This window comes from Sarcophilus harrisii, chromosome 3 (assembly GCF_902635505.1).
Source record: "Sarcophilus harrisii chromosome 3, mSarHar1.11, whole genome shotgun sequence".
Taxonomy (NCBI): Eukaryota; Metazoa; Chordata; class Mammalia; order Dasyuromorphia; family Dasyuridae; genus Sarcophilus; species Sarcophilus harrisii.
The window spans coordinates 29,751,451-29,767,559 of record NC_045428.1 but is presented as its reverse complement, the minus strand read 5'-3'; the positions used below and the strand labels follow the sequence as shown (position 1 = coordinate 29,767,559).

Genomic DNA, 16,109 nt, shown 5'->3' with positions numbered 1-16,109 from the left:
TTCAGTCTACTGATCCTTTGTTTAATATCACTTTAATTTTAATTTTAATTAATATTGCTTCTGTTTATCAGCTTCCCCTTCAAGATGTAACCTAAGTGCTACATCCTAAAAGAGAACTCTCATTAGTTTCTCTTTGTCCCAAATATTTGCGTTAACAGCAACAACTATCTAGTTTTCATCCTCGTATATCCAGTATCTCATAAAATGTTTGGCGTACAGTGAGCACTTAATAAGTGCTTGGTGATTAGGATCAAAATAAATTGAGCATGCACTCCTTGGTTTCTCAAACGCCAGAGCTCAGGTCCATTGTCGGCTCGGGCGATCTTTACTATATAAAATGACATTATCTGTAGGCAATTCTTGTTTATTTCCAAGCCCTGAACTTGTGGCTCAGCATGCACAGAATCACTCTATCTTCCCTGCAGTGATTGCAGATAAAATGAAAAGCAGAACTGAAAGACCAGGGACTCCCATAAAGATCTGTATGTGATTTGGATCCAGTACCTAAGAAAATAAGGAGGTGGGGGATGGCGCTACACAGGATGTGCTTGCCAACTCCTTGGCAGAAACCCATCCTTTCTGTATCAGGTTTAATCAATAGTGACACTGTTCAATTGAGTTGGGATGCCTTACCTATATTTAAAAAAAGAAAAACAAAACGAACCCAGTCTTGAATGAAGGATACAGGATGGTTCCCTGTTCTGATTTTTTTTTTTAGGCTCTGTGTTTTTTATGCAGCCTCTCCCTGAGTTTGGGTATGACTTTGGCCTGAATGACATTAGTAAACTATTTCCTGGAATGTCAAGGGCCTCAATTGCCCTGTCAAGAGATTCTCTTCTTTCAGGGGCTGCGGAGAGAGAGCTCACATTGCATTCCTGCTCTGTTATTATAAGTTGTGCATTGGCAGAAGCTCAGTGCATCTGAGATAATTTGCATATGTCCAATGAGAGTGAAATACAGCTCTAGGGAGGATTTCAAGATCGGGATGATGGCACTGTGTAAGAATCTCCTTTGGGGTGGGGGGGAGAGGGAAGAGATTTTCTTTCTTTTTTTGCTGTTGTTTTCTTCCCTCTTCCCCAGCCTCATTTCTGAGCAGTTCGCCATGTAGGCTAACGTGTCCACACGCTGAGAGCCCAAAGCTGACCATTGTGCTTCTGTGGCTGCCGATCTCATTAGTCAAGAGTAGCAGCAGTCTGCATTGGGAGAAACAGGTTATTTCAAAGCAAGGTAGGGCCTCAGACCTTCCTGTTGGAAAAAAAGTACACTCCTTTTTTCCCCTCTTGGCTTTACTGAAGGAACAGCCGGGGGGAATCAACTATTTGGCTCTAACTTGTGGTCAAAGGCAGGGCTGAATTTCTGCTTTCTAGTTTGCGAATGCCAGGGGTGAGAGGCTTTATTTAATTCTCTCTCTGGATGCCTGACTACAGTTTTAGCTGTCCATATCAGACATTTAATGTTAACCCAATCTACATACTACTGCTGTTGATGTCTCTTGTCCCACCATAGTGGGGCCGACTGGGAAGAATGTTGGGCTCTGAACCAAGATGGAGCTTGGGTGTGAATTCTGGCTCTGCTATTTTGTGGCTGCTTGACTTTGAGCAAGCTCTTTTATTTTTGGAGAACGAAGATAATGACATTTATTCTTATTTCCTTACAGAGTTATCAGGGGGAATATGTACCCTGAATCTCAGTGCACTAGAGAAATAGTTGTTGTTAATAATAATGATAGTAATTTTACTATAAAATTTACTAACAAGAGTAATTTTACTATTTGATTTTTACTATAAAATTACTATTAAGAGTAATTTTACTATAAAGTTTGCTACTAAAAGTAAGTTTACTATAAAAATTTACTACCATCAATAGTACTTCAACAATAAAAATTTGCTAATGAGATCAATTTTATTATACTTACTACTAACAATAATAATTTTACTACTATTTTACAATAAAATGTACTACTAATAATAGTATTTTTACCATTAAAATTTACTACTAAAATAACAATTTTGCTATAACAATTTACTACTAATAACAGTAATTTTACTATAAAATTTGCTACTAAAAGTTAAAATTTTATGATTTAAATTGAGTACTAATAACAATAATTTTACTATAACAATTTACTACCAACAATAGTAAATTGACTATTAATAATAGTAATTTTACTATAAAATTTGCTACTAATAATAGTAATTTTGCTGTAGAAAGTTACTACTAATAATAGTAATATTTATATAGCACTTATGTGCTGATCCTGTATTAAGTACTTAATATAATGATTTATTATTGTTTACATATATTTACTGTTATTTTATATTTGATATTATTACATACAATAATTTGCTATCATTTCATTTCATCCTCCTAGCAATTCTGGAAGGTAGGTGCTATTATTATTTCCATTTTACAGATAAGAAAACTGAGGCAGAACACAGTTAAGTGACTTGCCCAGGCTCACACACATAGCTAGGAAGCATCTGATGTTATATTTGAACTTCAGCTTCTTCAGATCTAGCATTCTTTGTATTGTGTCTTATTATCCTACACATCACTGATTTGAAAAAAATAAAAGAAAAAGCTAAGAACTAGTTAAACACTAGTACTATGCCCCATTTTGCAGATTAGGGAATCTGAGGCATAAAGCTGAAGTGCATCCCTGAAGATTCCATAGGTATGGAGTGGCAAAGCTTGGCTTTGGTCCCATTTTCAGGTTCACTTCGAATTCTCTGCTTGAGTTAAGGACTGACATATTGACACTCCTCTTAGCTTCTTATATTACCTCAAGTCTCTTTCTTTCTCTTTCTCTTCTTTCTCCATGTGCAAATGTGGAAGTTTCAGGCTCTTTGATTCAGAGCTGGTGGGGATCTTAAAGGCCCGAGGTCCTCTTCTTTCCTTACACTTTGGCTTTAAAATCTTACCTGTTACTGGTGAACACTTAATTATCCTGACACATTAGAACTGGAATGTGTGAGAAGGTTGGGGGGAGGCAAGTTGGGAGAGACCTTAAATGCTAGGGCAAGGAAATTGATATTTTGTACTGTAGACAAAGAAGAGCTGATAAAGACTTTGAGCAGGGGAAAAGAAGGGAAGGGGAGTTGAATAAGTGTTTATATAGCATTCACTATGTATTGGGAAGCTACATGGCTCAATGGATAGGGTGCTGGATCTGGAGTCATGAAGACTCATTTTCCTGAGTTCAAATGTAGTCGCAGACACCTATTATCTATGTGATCCTGTGCTAGTCACTTCACCCTGCTTGCCTCAGTTTTTTCATCTATAAAATGAGTTTGAGAAGGAAATGGCAAACCACTGCAGTATCCTTGCCAAGAAAATCCCACTGCAATGAGGAAGAGTCAGACATGACTGAACAACATGTGCTGGGCATTTTTAGCTAAATACTTTCAAATGTTGTCACATTTGAGTGGAGAGTGACATGGTCAGATGTGTACAGTAGGAAGATTATTCTGGTAGGGATGTGAAGGATGTATGGAAAAGGGAGGGAGGGAAGGAGGGAGACAGACAGACACAGAGACACAGATATAGACAGACAGACAGAGACACAGAGACAGAGAAATAGACAGATACAGATAGAAAGAGAGAAATGAAGACAGAAAGTGAGACAGACAGACAGAAACAGAGACAGAGACAGAGACACAGAGAAACTGAGAGACAGAAACAGAGAGATAGAGAAACAGAGGGAAGGATGAAGAGGAGAATGAAGAAGAGGAGGAAGAGGGGGAGGAGGAAGAAAAGAAAGAGGAGGAAGAGGAGGAGAAAAAGGAGGAGGAGAAAGAGGAGGAGCAAGAAGAGGAAGAAGAGGAGGAGGAGGAGGAAGAGAAGAAGGAGAAAAAGACGAAGAAGAAGAAGAAGAAGAAGAAGAAGAAGAAGAAGAAGAAGAAGAAGAAGAAGAAGAAGAAGAAGAAGAAGAAGAAGAAGAAGAAGAAGAAGAAGAAGAAGGACAGAATGATTTTACAGAATGACCTCAATAAAGGAAAATCTGTCTTTCTTCCTTTTCTTTTCCTTTATAGATGCAATGACCAGTCATGATTTTAAAAGATTTGACAATGAAATATTCTCCCTTTTCTTCAGCAGAGAGGTTGATCAGTTAGTTAGTCAATAAGCAATGATTAAGTACCTACTCTGTACAGTGATAGAAGATAGGAAACCATAACCTCAGAGGCAGGTCTAAATTTTCAGATGTGGCCAATGTTTGGTTATTCCATCAGATCACATCTTTGGAGCAGAAAGAAATCCCTAAGGCATTTAGTTTAAAGTCCTCATTGTATGAATAATAAAATGAGACTCAGGAAGATAAGTTCAAGGTCACATAGATGGCTAATATCAAAGATGAGTTTTGAACCCAAGGCCTCTGACTCTGAAGGGAATAGCCTGCCACAAAAGTCTCACTTGGATTCTGGGCACATTGTATTTGCAGGAGTCCTCTCCTGGACCTAGGCTACAAATTCAAGCCCTAGATTCTAAGATCCAGACAAACTGGACTTCTTTCTGTTCCTGACACATGTTATTTTTTTATCCCAACTCCATGATGGACTTTGAACAGGCTACCTTGCATCCCTAGAATATGATCCTTCATCTCCACCTTTTAGAATTCTTAGTTTCCATGTTAACTATGCACATAAATTTGCTTAACTACACACCCAAACACATACACACACACACACACACACACACAGGCATATTCCAAGGAAGGATTCAAAAGGAGGGGAGGGTAATGTCCTTGGAAAGTGACAAGAATGAATCTCAAAGCATCCTTAAACCCATGTCAACATTTACAGTTTAACATTCCAGCATGAACAATTATACATTTGTTTAAAAATATTTTTTAAAAATATATCAGAAGAAGGGAGAAGACATTCAAACTGGTTAAGAGATTATTGTAACAGTCTAGCAGGCAACAAGTACGAGTCCTTGAGCTAGGGTAGAAGGTAAGGGAGTGGAGAGAAAGGGATGGATATGAGTGATGGAGAGAAGGGGATATGAATCGTTCTTGGGAATTGATTGGATATGAGCAAAAGGAAAGAATCAAAAAATGAAATATATCAAACTTGCAAATACATCTAGAAAGTATCTTCTAGCTTTTTGTGATCTATAATTCTATGATGAAACTATCCTGGAACCCTACGGATCTGACCCCTTAATAACAGGCTAAAAGCAGATGTGACAGAGTGGGTGAGAGCAGTGATAGAGGGCCAGCTGCAGAGTGGAATTCTCCCAGTCAAAGTCAAATTAACAAAACCTCAGATTACTACTCTTGTTTAACTTCTGAGATATAATAATGAAAGGAGACCGAGAAAATGTTGCTTTAATTCGATTGCAAAGGGGCACAGGGAACTTGTATTGGTGATGTGATCATAGGGATGACCCCCACGGCCAATAAAATCTTCCATCAAAGAGAGAGAGAGAGAATCATTTTGGCTGGGGCAGTCCAGATCTCCAATTTCCTGCTGGCAAAGAAATTATGCAAGAATTTCAGCTGTGGCATCACATTGACATAGCCCACCGAGGAAGGTTTTTCCAGGCTTGGAAAAAAATTAGCTGGGGATCAAAACACACAAATCACAGATGTATTCAGATGCCGGGGAATAAGAGGGATTTCCACCGAGCACTGTCTCCAGTTCACCATCCATTCCTTTGACCCTAGAAATAAAGGGGGAAAAATGCTGTTTACATCGAAGCTTTCCACAATCTGTGAAAGGAAACCCCTCTGTCACTCTTGATGTGAAATTCAGCCTTTGTTTAGGTCAGTGGGGAACTAGTGAAGGAGGGAGGATGACTCAGTGTAATGGTATTCTGGTGCCCCTGAAGAATTTAGAAAGCTGGAGTAAAGGGAGAGATGGAGATCTCACATTTAGAATGAGGTAGCTACTGCTCTGGCAGCCCCTGTTCTGTGGGGAGAAGATGGGGTTGGAGGAAGGAGGCGGGGGTCAATGTCAGGGAGAGGGAAGAATTCTCCTTTTTGCTGGAGGATCTTTTGTAATGAACAAACTCAGAAATCTTTCCTGGGGAAAATCAGAACTTTAATTTATGGGAGTAACATTTGCCTTGTTGCCTGAACTAACAGTGCCTTGAAAATTATCTTCTGGCAGGGAAAAATGACCTCTTCACATGGTAGCTTTTCAGAGCATTTTATTTTATTTTTCCAACTTTTAAAAATTATCCCCCCCAATTTAAAAATATTTGTTTCTGAGTATTTTAGGTCCTACTTTAAGGAGACAAGAGATCTGGTTTATGTTTCTGGGGCATTGTGGCTATAAGTCTCTTGTCCTGCTCCCCACCTTCAAACTCTCCATCCCCAGCATGTTACAGGACTGGATTCTAAGACTAGGATTGTTACAACACTGGGTTCTAAGCATCAGTCAAATGGACCATCTGGCTATCTCTCGAACACCCTCTCATCCTGTGCCCAGGCCATTCTCCTGGATTGCAATACACTCTCCCCTCACCTCTACATTTTAGAATCCTATATAAGGCCTTTCCCTATAGTCCCAGTCACTAGTACTTTCTCCTAATTGGCTGTTTATTTTTAATATAATTATATATGCACGGTCATCCATTTTTCCCACTATGTAGAATGTAAGCTGAGGTCAGGAATTGGATATTTTTGTCTAAGGTAAGCTTGGAACAGTGCTTGACTTAAAGTAGATGCTTAATAAATGCTTGTTGGTTGATCATCTGAGGGGAAGGGAAAGAAATAAACATTTATTGAGTGCCTACTATATGCCAGACACTGTGCCGAGTGCTTTAAATTAATCTCATTTGATCCTCACAAAATTCCTGGGAGAGGAATCTCCTCCAGTTCTCTCTATTTTACAGATAAGGGAACTGAGGCAGAGTTAAGGAACTTGTCCAAGTTTACAGAATTAGTGTCTTGAGACAGGATTTGAACTATGCTCTTGATTCCAAGTGCGCCCAAGTATTATGTCACTTTGATTCTCACAACAATCCTGGATGCTATTATTATTTCCATTTTGCAGATGGGGAATTAAGTCAGAAAACACTTAAGTGACCTGTTCAGGGTCATTCAGCTACGAAGTGTCTCAGGCCAGATTCAAATTCAAGTCAAGTATTTTATCTATTGTTCCACTTAGCTGATATAATATATGGAAAACATTTTGCATTTCTTAAGTGCATATAAATGCTAGTTACTGTTATTATAATCCCCATTTAAAAATAAAGCAACAGATTCACAAAGAAGTGACTGATAGGTTGCAGAGATTAAATACAGAGCTAGAACGTAAGCTTCTTGAAGGTAGAAATTTATTTTTGTAACCTTAGCAACTAACTTAAATGCTTATATCATACTACATATTTAGTCAATGTTTGTTGATCAGGTAAATAAGGACTAGAAATCAGTATTTTTTCCCAATTAACTAAACTAGGATGTCTCTTACGCTTTTAATAGGGAAGGCTTTCCTTTCCTAATTCAATTTTCCTACAGTGACTCCCATTTTCTTCCCTAAATTCTTTTATTATCTCTTAGAGGTGAAACTGATTATTAAACTGAAATGACAAGATGATAAAACCTGACCTAATCACTTCTCCCTCTCCTCTCTGATTTGGTGTACAGCTTGAGATGGCTTCATTATTCCTGACAGGTGACTTTGGGAAAGCCTCCGGTTAAAGACAAATGGATTTGACAGGGAGATCATGCTTTGTTACTCTGGATTATATTAACTAGTGGTTCCTCCCACCCCCACCCCTACCCCACTCCCTGATCTCAAATTCTAGGACTATTTTTACATCACATAAAGTAGGAAAAATTGTGTTGACTCAGCCTTTTAAAATTAGGCAATATAAAATTATCATTTACCCGAGTCTCATGTAAAGGAGATTTTTAAAATTTTAATATAAGATAATTTATTTTTTAAAGAAGACATTCCTGAAATTCAATAAAACCCAGAGGAAATTCATATCTGGACCCCAGTGGGATTCTTAAGTGTGGAAGGGAACCCTAAGACATTTAGGTTAATAGTGATGATCCAAAAACACATATCTGACCATGTCCCTTCTCTACTTAGAAATCTTCAGTGGTTCTCTATTAGGGTAAAATGTGAAATTATCAGCCTGACATCTAAAATCCTCCAAAATCTGACTTCTACCTATCTTTCTAGTCTTATTTTGACTTGACTCCCCTGCAGGCCTTCTCCATTCCAGTCAAGTTGACAGCTAGCTTTTCTTGACACCTGAATTTCCACCTCTCATTTCTGTAACTTTATAAAGGTGGTTGGCTTATATTTGGAATCTTCTCCTTCTTCCCCTTTGCCTCTCACTCCCTAGACTCCTTAGGGTATTCAAAGCATTGTACAAGGCATCACTTGCTACTTGAAACTTCTTAAGGCCTTCCATTTATTTTTTTTTCCTTTTATGTACTTATCTGTCTACATGCTGCATTCTCCCACACTCCTTTCCTATTTGAAGGCAAGCTTCTTGAGGGAAGGTACACAATGCTTTGCAGATATTAGATATTTAACAAACACTTGTCCAATGGGATTGAATCGATAGAATATTTATAGCTGTCCAATATAACTGGCTATTTTATTATCCTTGTAAATAGTGTGTAAATAGAAAAAGTAAATAGAAAGTCTTCTAGAGCTAACTTTCTTTGGGTGATATAATAGACTTATTTTTATTTTGTTGTATAAGTTCTGATGTGGATTATGTTAGATGAAGCTTCAATGAAGCCATATATGTGTGGCAGCAGGTGATCCTCGGCTGCGTTGTTACACATACACTGAGCTAGAGGACTTTTATGAACGTGTTCTGACAACTTGCCCTGTTCTGCACTATTCCTCCTTCCTCATCCCATTCCCCCATCCCCTTCATATGGGAAAAACTTCTCTAGAAATTCACTTCTCAAACCTCTTCAGGATCTCAGCTTTCCCTTTCTAAACAACTCACTTTCCTTTCATTCATGGGAACTCGCTTTCATTGAACCCCTGGTGTAAGCAATATATGATGGCTGCCTATATTTTCCCATCCAAGCCTCGCACTCATTAGGTCACATTTTTTCCCCTTGGGGTGTATGATTTTTAATTATTTTCTAGGTTTTAAAAGCATGATATGATCACATGCCTTTGCCCTAGCACATTTCACCATTGAAAAGCCTAGGATCTTATTGTCCCCAAAGGAGAATTCACTCTTCTCCCCCTATAGCATAAACATTAAATGACAGAACTTGGGATTTCTGTTTATTGCCTTCTAAACCCAGAGAAAAACTGAGGTTTTGAAGTGATTAAATAACCCCAAATATCTTTTGCATATGGAACCCAGCTTTAGGAGATTCAGCAAATGCATAGAGAAGCAGCAAGGGGAGGTAGAAGCTCCTGCATATGGACAGTCTTTTTTGCTAGTATCCCTTCCACATCATGTCTTTCCTAATCACAGGTTGTGATATCTTATGGGTCAGCATAAGAAATTAAATGGGATTGGGGGGGTACTTTTTTAAAAGATAGCTCCCCTATATTTGGAATCTACTCTTGCCCCCCAGACTCCCTAGAGTCTTCAAAGCATTGTTCAGGGGCCACTTCCTACTGGAAGCTTTTATTGAGTCCTTCCAATTATTCATTTCTCCCTTTTAAATTTACTTTGAACTTACTTAACTATCTACATACCGCTACAAGCAATTCAATGACACACAAAGACCAGCAGATGACACAGAAAAGGCTTAGAAACTGAGAAACACATAAAATACATGTGTACTATTGTATAATACTTTATCTTTTAATAGGATATTAATTCAGACTTTTCAGGTATTAAGAGAGGATGAAAAATTTTTATATGGATTTTATAATTCATGGGGACACCATGCCCCTCACCCCAACAATGGGAAAGAGATAACTTGTATATTCTCTAAGAATATATTTGAAAGGAATTTTAAACTTTATCTGCAGGTTGGCTGCTGGAATTTCAAAGACTGACCTTAAGGAAACTTTCAGGTTGCCTAGAAAATCCTTAAGGGTGTCCTTAGTTAAGTATCAAATATCCTACCCTCACTATAGAGAGACAAAGGGAAAGGGGACAGAAACACTACTGATTCTTCTCCAACCTCAGCTGAGGCAGCAATATGGGATTCATTCATGGAGACATAATTTGTGCTCAAAACACCTGTGTCTCCCTGCCTCTGAACTCCTCTCGGCCACTCCTGACCACTGAACAATCTCCATAGTGCCACACTTGAATCTCCTGCTGGAAATGCTACCCTTTGCTCTGTCCTCTTCCTTGCTTTGTATTCTGAATGGTTAGATTCCATCTCTCTTACTCATAAGCCCCCTTCCTGAAAGTCAGAGATTGCTCTCTGAGCAATCAGCCTTCACATAAAGTCTTAAATCCCATGAGGTGGTTCAAATCCTCTCTGCCGTGTGACCATATGCAAATCCATTCCCATCTTTAGGCTTCATTTCCTTCATGAGTAAAATGGAAAGGTTGAACCACATGATCTCTAAGGTTTCTTCCAGTTCTGATTCTATGGTGTTAAGTCACCTGACAAATGTGCAATTATCAATGTAATTTTAAAAGCCAACCAATAATTCAACAGGGCAGTAGCATATACTACTTAACCTGTCATTTACTCTGGCCCTTCAATGTCTTCTTGAGCTCATCAATGTGGATGCTTCCTTTGATGATACTTACTTAGCACCATCCCCCCCCCCCCCCGATGCATTCTCAGTTACTCTAATTGCTGCTCCATAAACATCCTCCATTGGGAGCTCTCTCAATATATGGTGGGAGGTTCCTGGAGTTCTTTTGACATTGCTAAGGTATCTATCTACCAGACGAGCTCACAAGTTTTGTATCAGTTATTTTTTATTCTTGCCCCATTAGCTATTGCCTTTCTTTTCCATTCCCTTGAATAATTCTTGGTGAATAATGTGTAGTCATCCACTCACACCCACCATTTCCCTTTCAACTACCCTTGGAGTGCGCTGATGCTTTAATTTTCTTCTTTATTAGGCAACTGATGACATCTAGAGCTAAGCCAAGAAAACAACTTTGTCCTTTAGACAATAATTTGAGTGAAAAATCTAAATACACATTTTTAAATTTTGATTACATTAGGAAAAATAATTCCTTCTCTCTTCTTTGCAAATTCTACCTCTTGGATGTTTCTGATTAAACACAGTTTTTCTTAAATATGAATTTTAAATTAATCTCTTCTCACATGACTATCATGAGAAATCTCAGGAAGGAAGTAACTCCCATTTTTTCTAGTTAGTTCTCTTATTTCTTTGTTCATTCTCTCTGTGTTTCTTGGGAAATAATTTTGAGAGGCAATATGTTCAGAGCTCTGGAATTAGTCAGGAGGGGGATTCCAATCCTGCCTCCAGACCAGCGAGGGGACTATGAGGAAGTTGCTTTATACCAAGATCTTTTTTAACTTAGGTGACAAGTTTTTGTGCTTCTGTGGAAAGGACGATGGATTTGAAATTAGAATATCTAAATATGAAAGGAGGGAGCATTTATGAAATGTCCACTATTGTGTCAGGCACTTTGCTTAGAGCTTTATAGATATTATCTCAACAGCTCTGGATGGAAGATGCTATTATGATTCATTGAGGCAGATGCAGTTGTGACTTACTCAAGTTCACACAGATAATAAGTGTCAGAGAGGCTGGATTTGAATTCAGGTCTTCCTGACTTCAGACCCAGCCCTCTATCCACTGTTCCCTGTGGCTGTTTCTACAAATCTTGGATTTACTCTTTTATAATCTATCTAACTTTGAAGAAATCATTTTGCTTCCTCCAGGCCTCAGTTTCTCCTCCTCTAAAATAAAAAGTTGGATCAGTTTATCACTAAGGTGAGATCAAAGAGCACAAATTCTATGATTTTATAATCATGGCACTTTATAAATTCCATACGAATCAGTTGTTATTTCAGAAACGCCCACATTTTTCCAATAGTGTTATTTCAATCATTTTCCACTTTTTAAAATAACTATAGGAAAAAAATCATTTAGCCAATATTGTGCCATTAAAACACATTTGGAATATCATTTACTAAGACAAATGAGGCTCCCTGCATAGGTTAATGATGATAACAGAGGAGCTGGACTTCTGGGTTCTATCTAAGACTCCCTATCCTCTTAAGTCATTACATTTCAGCTTTAGGATAAAAGTTTTGTTTTCTTTTCAAAACCATTTTCATGTTAACATTTTAGATGAAAATGGGAGTTTTGCCTAATTTGTTGCCAATGGGGATGGGTGTGGTTGGAAGGAGAAAAGTATAAACCCCTTTGAAAATAAAATTAGACCTTCTTGGAAAATGATTTTTAAAAAAAATATTTTCTATCACTAATGAAGTTTGAAAAAAAAAATATTTTCATAAAAATGTACAGCTGGGGAGCTGTCAACAATGTCCGTTCAGCAAAACCTCAACTCAGTTCAACACACGGCAACCAATACTTCAAGTCTCATTTCTTCCCTCAGAAAGTTACTATCACCCTGAGTCTGTCTCTACTGGATACATGAAATGCAACTACACTTGGAAAGTAGTTGCTCCATTCTGACATCGAAATGCAATATCAATGGGAAAAGAAGAAAGAGGATAGTAAATGAGAGATTTGTGATTCTGGGGTCACTTCAAGGTGGGCATGACTCATTCTTCACTCCCTTTGGATCTGAACACTCCCTTTGGATCTCAGAAAGCAGACTCACCTAACAGGAATGGGGAAAGCTCTGAACTCTGATACTTGTGGTTTCTATCACTAATAAGCATGGAGGAGTGGGAGTGGGGATGATGAAAGTGGATAAAAGTACTGGCACTGCAGTCAGAGAAACTGGGTTCAAATTCTGCCCCTAGTGGTTATTGCATTTGTGAAAATAAACAAGTTATTTAACATTTATGGGACTCAGTTTCCCCACATATAAAATTCAGAAATTAGATTAGATGGCCTCTGAGATCTCTTCCAATTCTCTCTCTGTGATGCTAAATCAAATCATATATAGTATCTGAGGAGGGATTCCAAGACAGCCAACCTGTAAATCTTTCTGATTCTCTCTGAAGAAAGCCCACCGTATTTTGGTGTTACACTGATAATTCAGAGATTTCTCCCACATTGCGTATAACTTTGCTTTTGTGCACTCCTTGAATTGCTCTTGATTCTGCCATAAGGGAGCAATTAGATGACCAATGGATGGAGAGTTGGATTTGAAGTTAGGAAGAGTTCCAATCCTATATCAGACAATAAATATTGATGTGACCCTGGAAAAGTCAATTAAATCTCTGCCTCAGTTTCCTCATCAGTAAAATGTAGGTAAAAATTATCTCCTAGGATTTTTGTAAGGATCAAATAAAATAATATTGATTTATCAATATTAAAAATACTTTTTTATTTTATTAAAGCATAAATGCTACAAATGATAGTGATTATTGTTAGAGGGGAAGGGAATTAGCATTTATATAAAGAGTATATTGTCAGATAGCTTTAACAAATACAATCTCATTTGTTCCTTACAAAAGAGGGAGGTGCCATGATTATCCCCATTTTACAATTGAAGAAAGTGGAGCAAATAGAGGTTAAATGATTTGCCTACAGTAATACAGATACGCTAGGACAAATTTGAACTCAGGTCTTTTTCACTCCAGGCCAACCACATGTACTACCAACTGCCTACTGATTATTAAGCAGAATAAATTTGTTCCCTTTTCCCCATGATGGATCTTGAAATACTTTAAAACAATCTTTTTTGTTCCTTCCTAAACCTTCTCTCCTCTAAATTACAAATCTCTACTCCTTTCAAGTGATCCCCAAACTTCATGAATAAGGCTTTTCATCATCTTGGTCCATGATCCCTGCTGGAAAATCAAGTTAAAGTGCAGATAGCCCTAATGGAAGATCAGTTAATTATTTGGGTAATAGGATAAGCACTTTTTGCTCATAATAATATTGGATGATTGTAGTAAACTCCTAAATAATCTCCCATCTCTCCTATTCCAAGTCATCTTCCACATGGCTGTCAAATTAATATTCCTTAAGGCCGATTTTAACCATATCACTTTCCTAGAATAAAACAGGGTCATAGATTTAGAGCTAGAAGATATCACAGAGAACATAGAGTTCAACTGCCTTATTTGATATGTGGGTCAATTGAATTTCAAAGAGGTTAAGTGAGGAGCTCAGGGCCATACAGTTAGTAAGTTTCTTGAGGTAGAATTTGGAGTCAGGTGTTCATTACTCAAAATTCAACACCCTATCCACAGTTATACTGCCTTTCATTTTTATAGTTCTCCATAATCTTTTGCCTCTCTTCATAATGTTTTTCCTTATTACTCCCTTTCTAATACACTTTATTCCAAATTATACATGCAATTCAATCTCCCACCTCCAGGGTTTTGCGTAGTGAATATTCCCATCTAAAATATCTTTCCTCTTCACTTCCTTAGAATCAGAATCAGAGCTCCTTCGAAGCTTATTTTAGAAACTTTCTTGTAAACAGAAAAGTTCGTTGAGATCACCTCCCCCTAAATATTAGCACTGTCTCCAATTTGAGATAAATTTTTTCATATTTTCTATTTAACTTTGTTACTGGTTTCCATGCAGTAGAAAATCAATTCCTTGAAGGTAGGAATTCCTAACTGTACTTAGTTTTGTCTTTGTATTCTCAGCTAGGTGGTATCATAGTGCATGAAGCCCTGGGTTTGGAATCAGAAATTTATCTTTCTGAGTTCAAATCTGGCTTCACACTCTACTAGCTATTTGAACTGGAGAAAGTCACTTCATTCTGTTTGCCTCAGTTTCCTCATCTGTTAAAATGAGCTGAAGATGACAAACCACTCTAGCATCTTTGCCAAGAAAACCCTAAATGGGGTCATGAAGAGTAAGATACTACTGAACCACAGAAACTATTCTGAGTACTTTGCACAATAGTCTCATGCATGTATGCAATAGTGCTCCATAAGTGTTTGTTTTGAATTGATTTCTTTGGATCTTATAGCTATAGGGATGGTATGATACTTTGTTGAACATTTTTAATGGAAGAAATTGAAAGAATTGGTTGAAAGAAGAGAGTAGATTTTATAGATGTTGTGGAGGAAGATTTGATAAAATTTGGTAATTGATCACATATGGGCAGGAAAGGGAGGGAGGGAGAGAGAGGGGGAAGGGAGAGGGGGGAAGGAGTGATGGAGGAAAGAAAGGAGGGAAGAAAGGGAGGGAAGGATAGAGACAGAGACAGACAGACGGAGATAGACAGAGACAGAGATGATCTGTGATGTCTGTCTTCTTTTTGGTCTCAATCTATGATTTCAATGTGTAGGAAACTTCTGGTAAGAAATCTCTCTCTACCAAAGCAGATCAGTGATTGTTCTGCAAATTATAGGCTTAGAAAATGGCTTTAAGGCACTTCAGTTCATTATACAGATAAAGATACTGAGTCAAACAGGATTAAGTGACTTCTCCAGGGTCATACTAGTTAGTCAGATTTGAACTCAGGAAGATGAGCCTTCCTGATTCCAAGCCCTGCACTTTATCTACTGCACTACCTAGTTACCCACAATAATAATAGTTACAAAGATACTACTAATAATACTAATTTTATACAAAGAAACATCCGAGTCTGGTATATTTCCTTTGACATAACTTATTTCTTGTTTCTTTTGAAATAACTTTTATGTACCTCGAGGCAACTCTCTCTAAAGCTTTAAATTATGGAGAAGTTTAACTGTATCAGTAGAGGGAGTGTTTACACTGTCATTCCCTCTACCAATAAAATCACAAGACTGGGAAAAATCATTTCTGGGCAGAATTCAAAGGTGCTACCTGTATCTTTTATAGAAAGGAAACAGATTTCTCAGATCATTTAAAAAAAAACAAACCCATATGCCATACTAAGAAAAAATATTTTCTTTCTCTTTTTTCATTAAAAAAAATAACAGTTGCTAATGAAATAAAAATAAATGAAACCATTCTACCTCATACAGGAGGAGGAGGAGGAAGAGGAGGCTTTGTGGAACTATCCAGGACAGCTGTAATTTGTCTAGCACCCCCATCCTTTTTCCTCTGAACTAGTTGTTAATGACTGGTCCAAGAATGAGGATATTTTGTCCTTTTTTATTGCATTGTATTCCTCTATTTAAGTTGTGTGCTTTT

General features: G+C 37.6%; 1 protein-coding gene across 1 annotated transcript in view; it reads right to left on the bottom strand.

Moving 5' to 3' along the window:
• Positions 1–3,899: 3,899 nt before the first annotated feature.
• TMEM212 (transmembrane protein 212) overlaps positions 3,900–16,109 on the bottom strand; it is a 34,743-nt gene continuing 22,533 nt past the window's right edge. Inside the window, exon 4 of the mRNA XM_023500822.2 lies at positions 3,900–5,661. Coding sequence (XP_023356590.1) covers positions 5,641–5,661 — 21 coding nt within the window. The 3' untranslated portion in view covers positions 3,900–5,640. The remainder of the gene's footprint in view (positions 5,662–16,109) is intronic.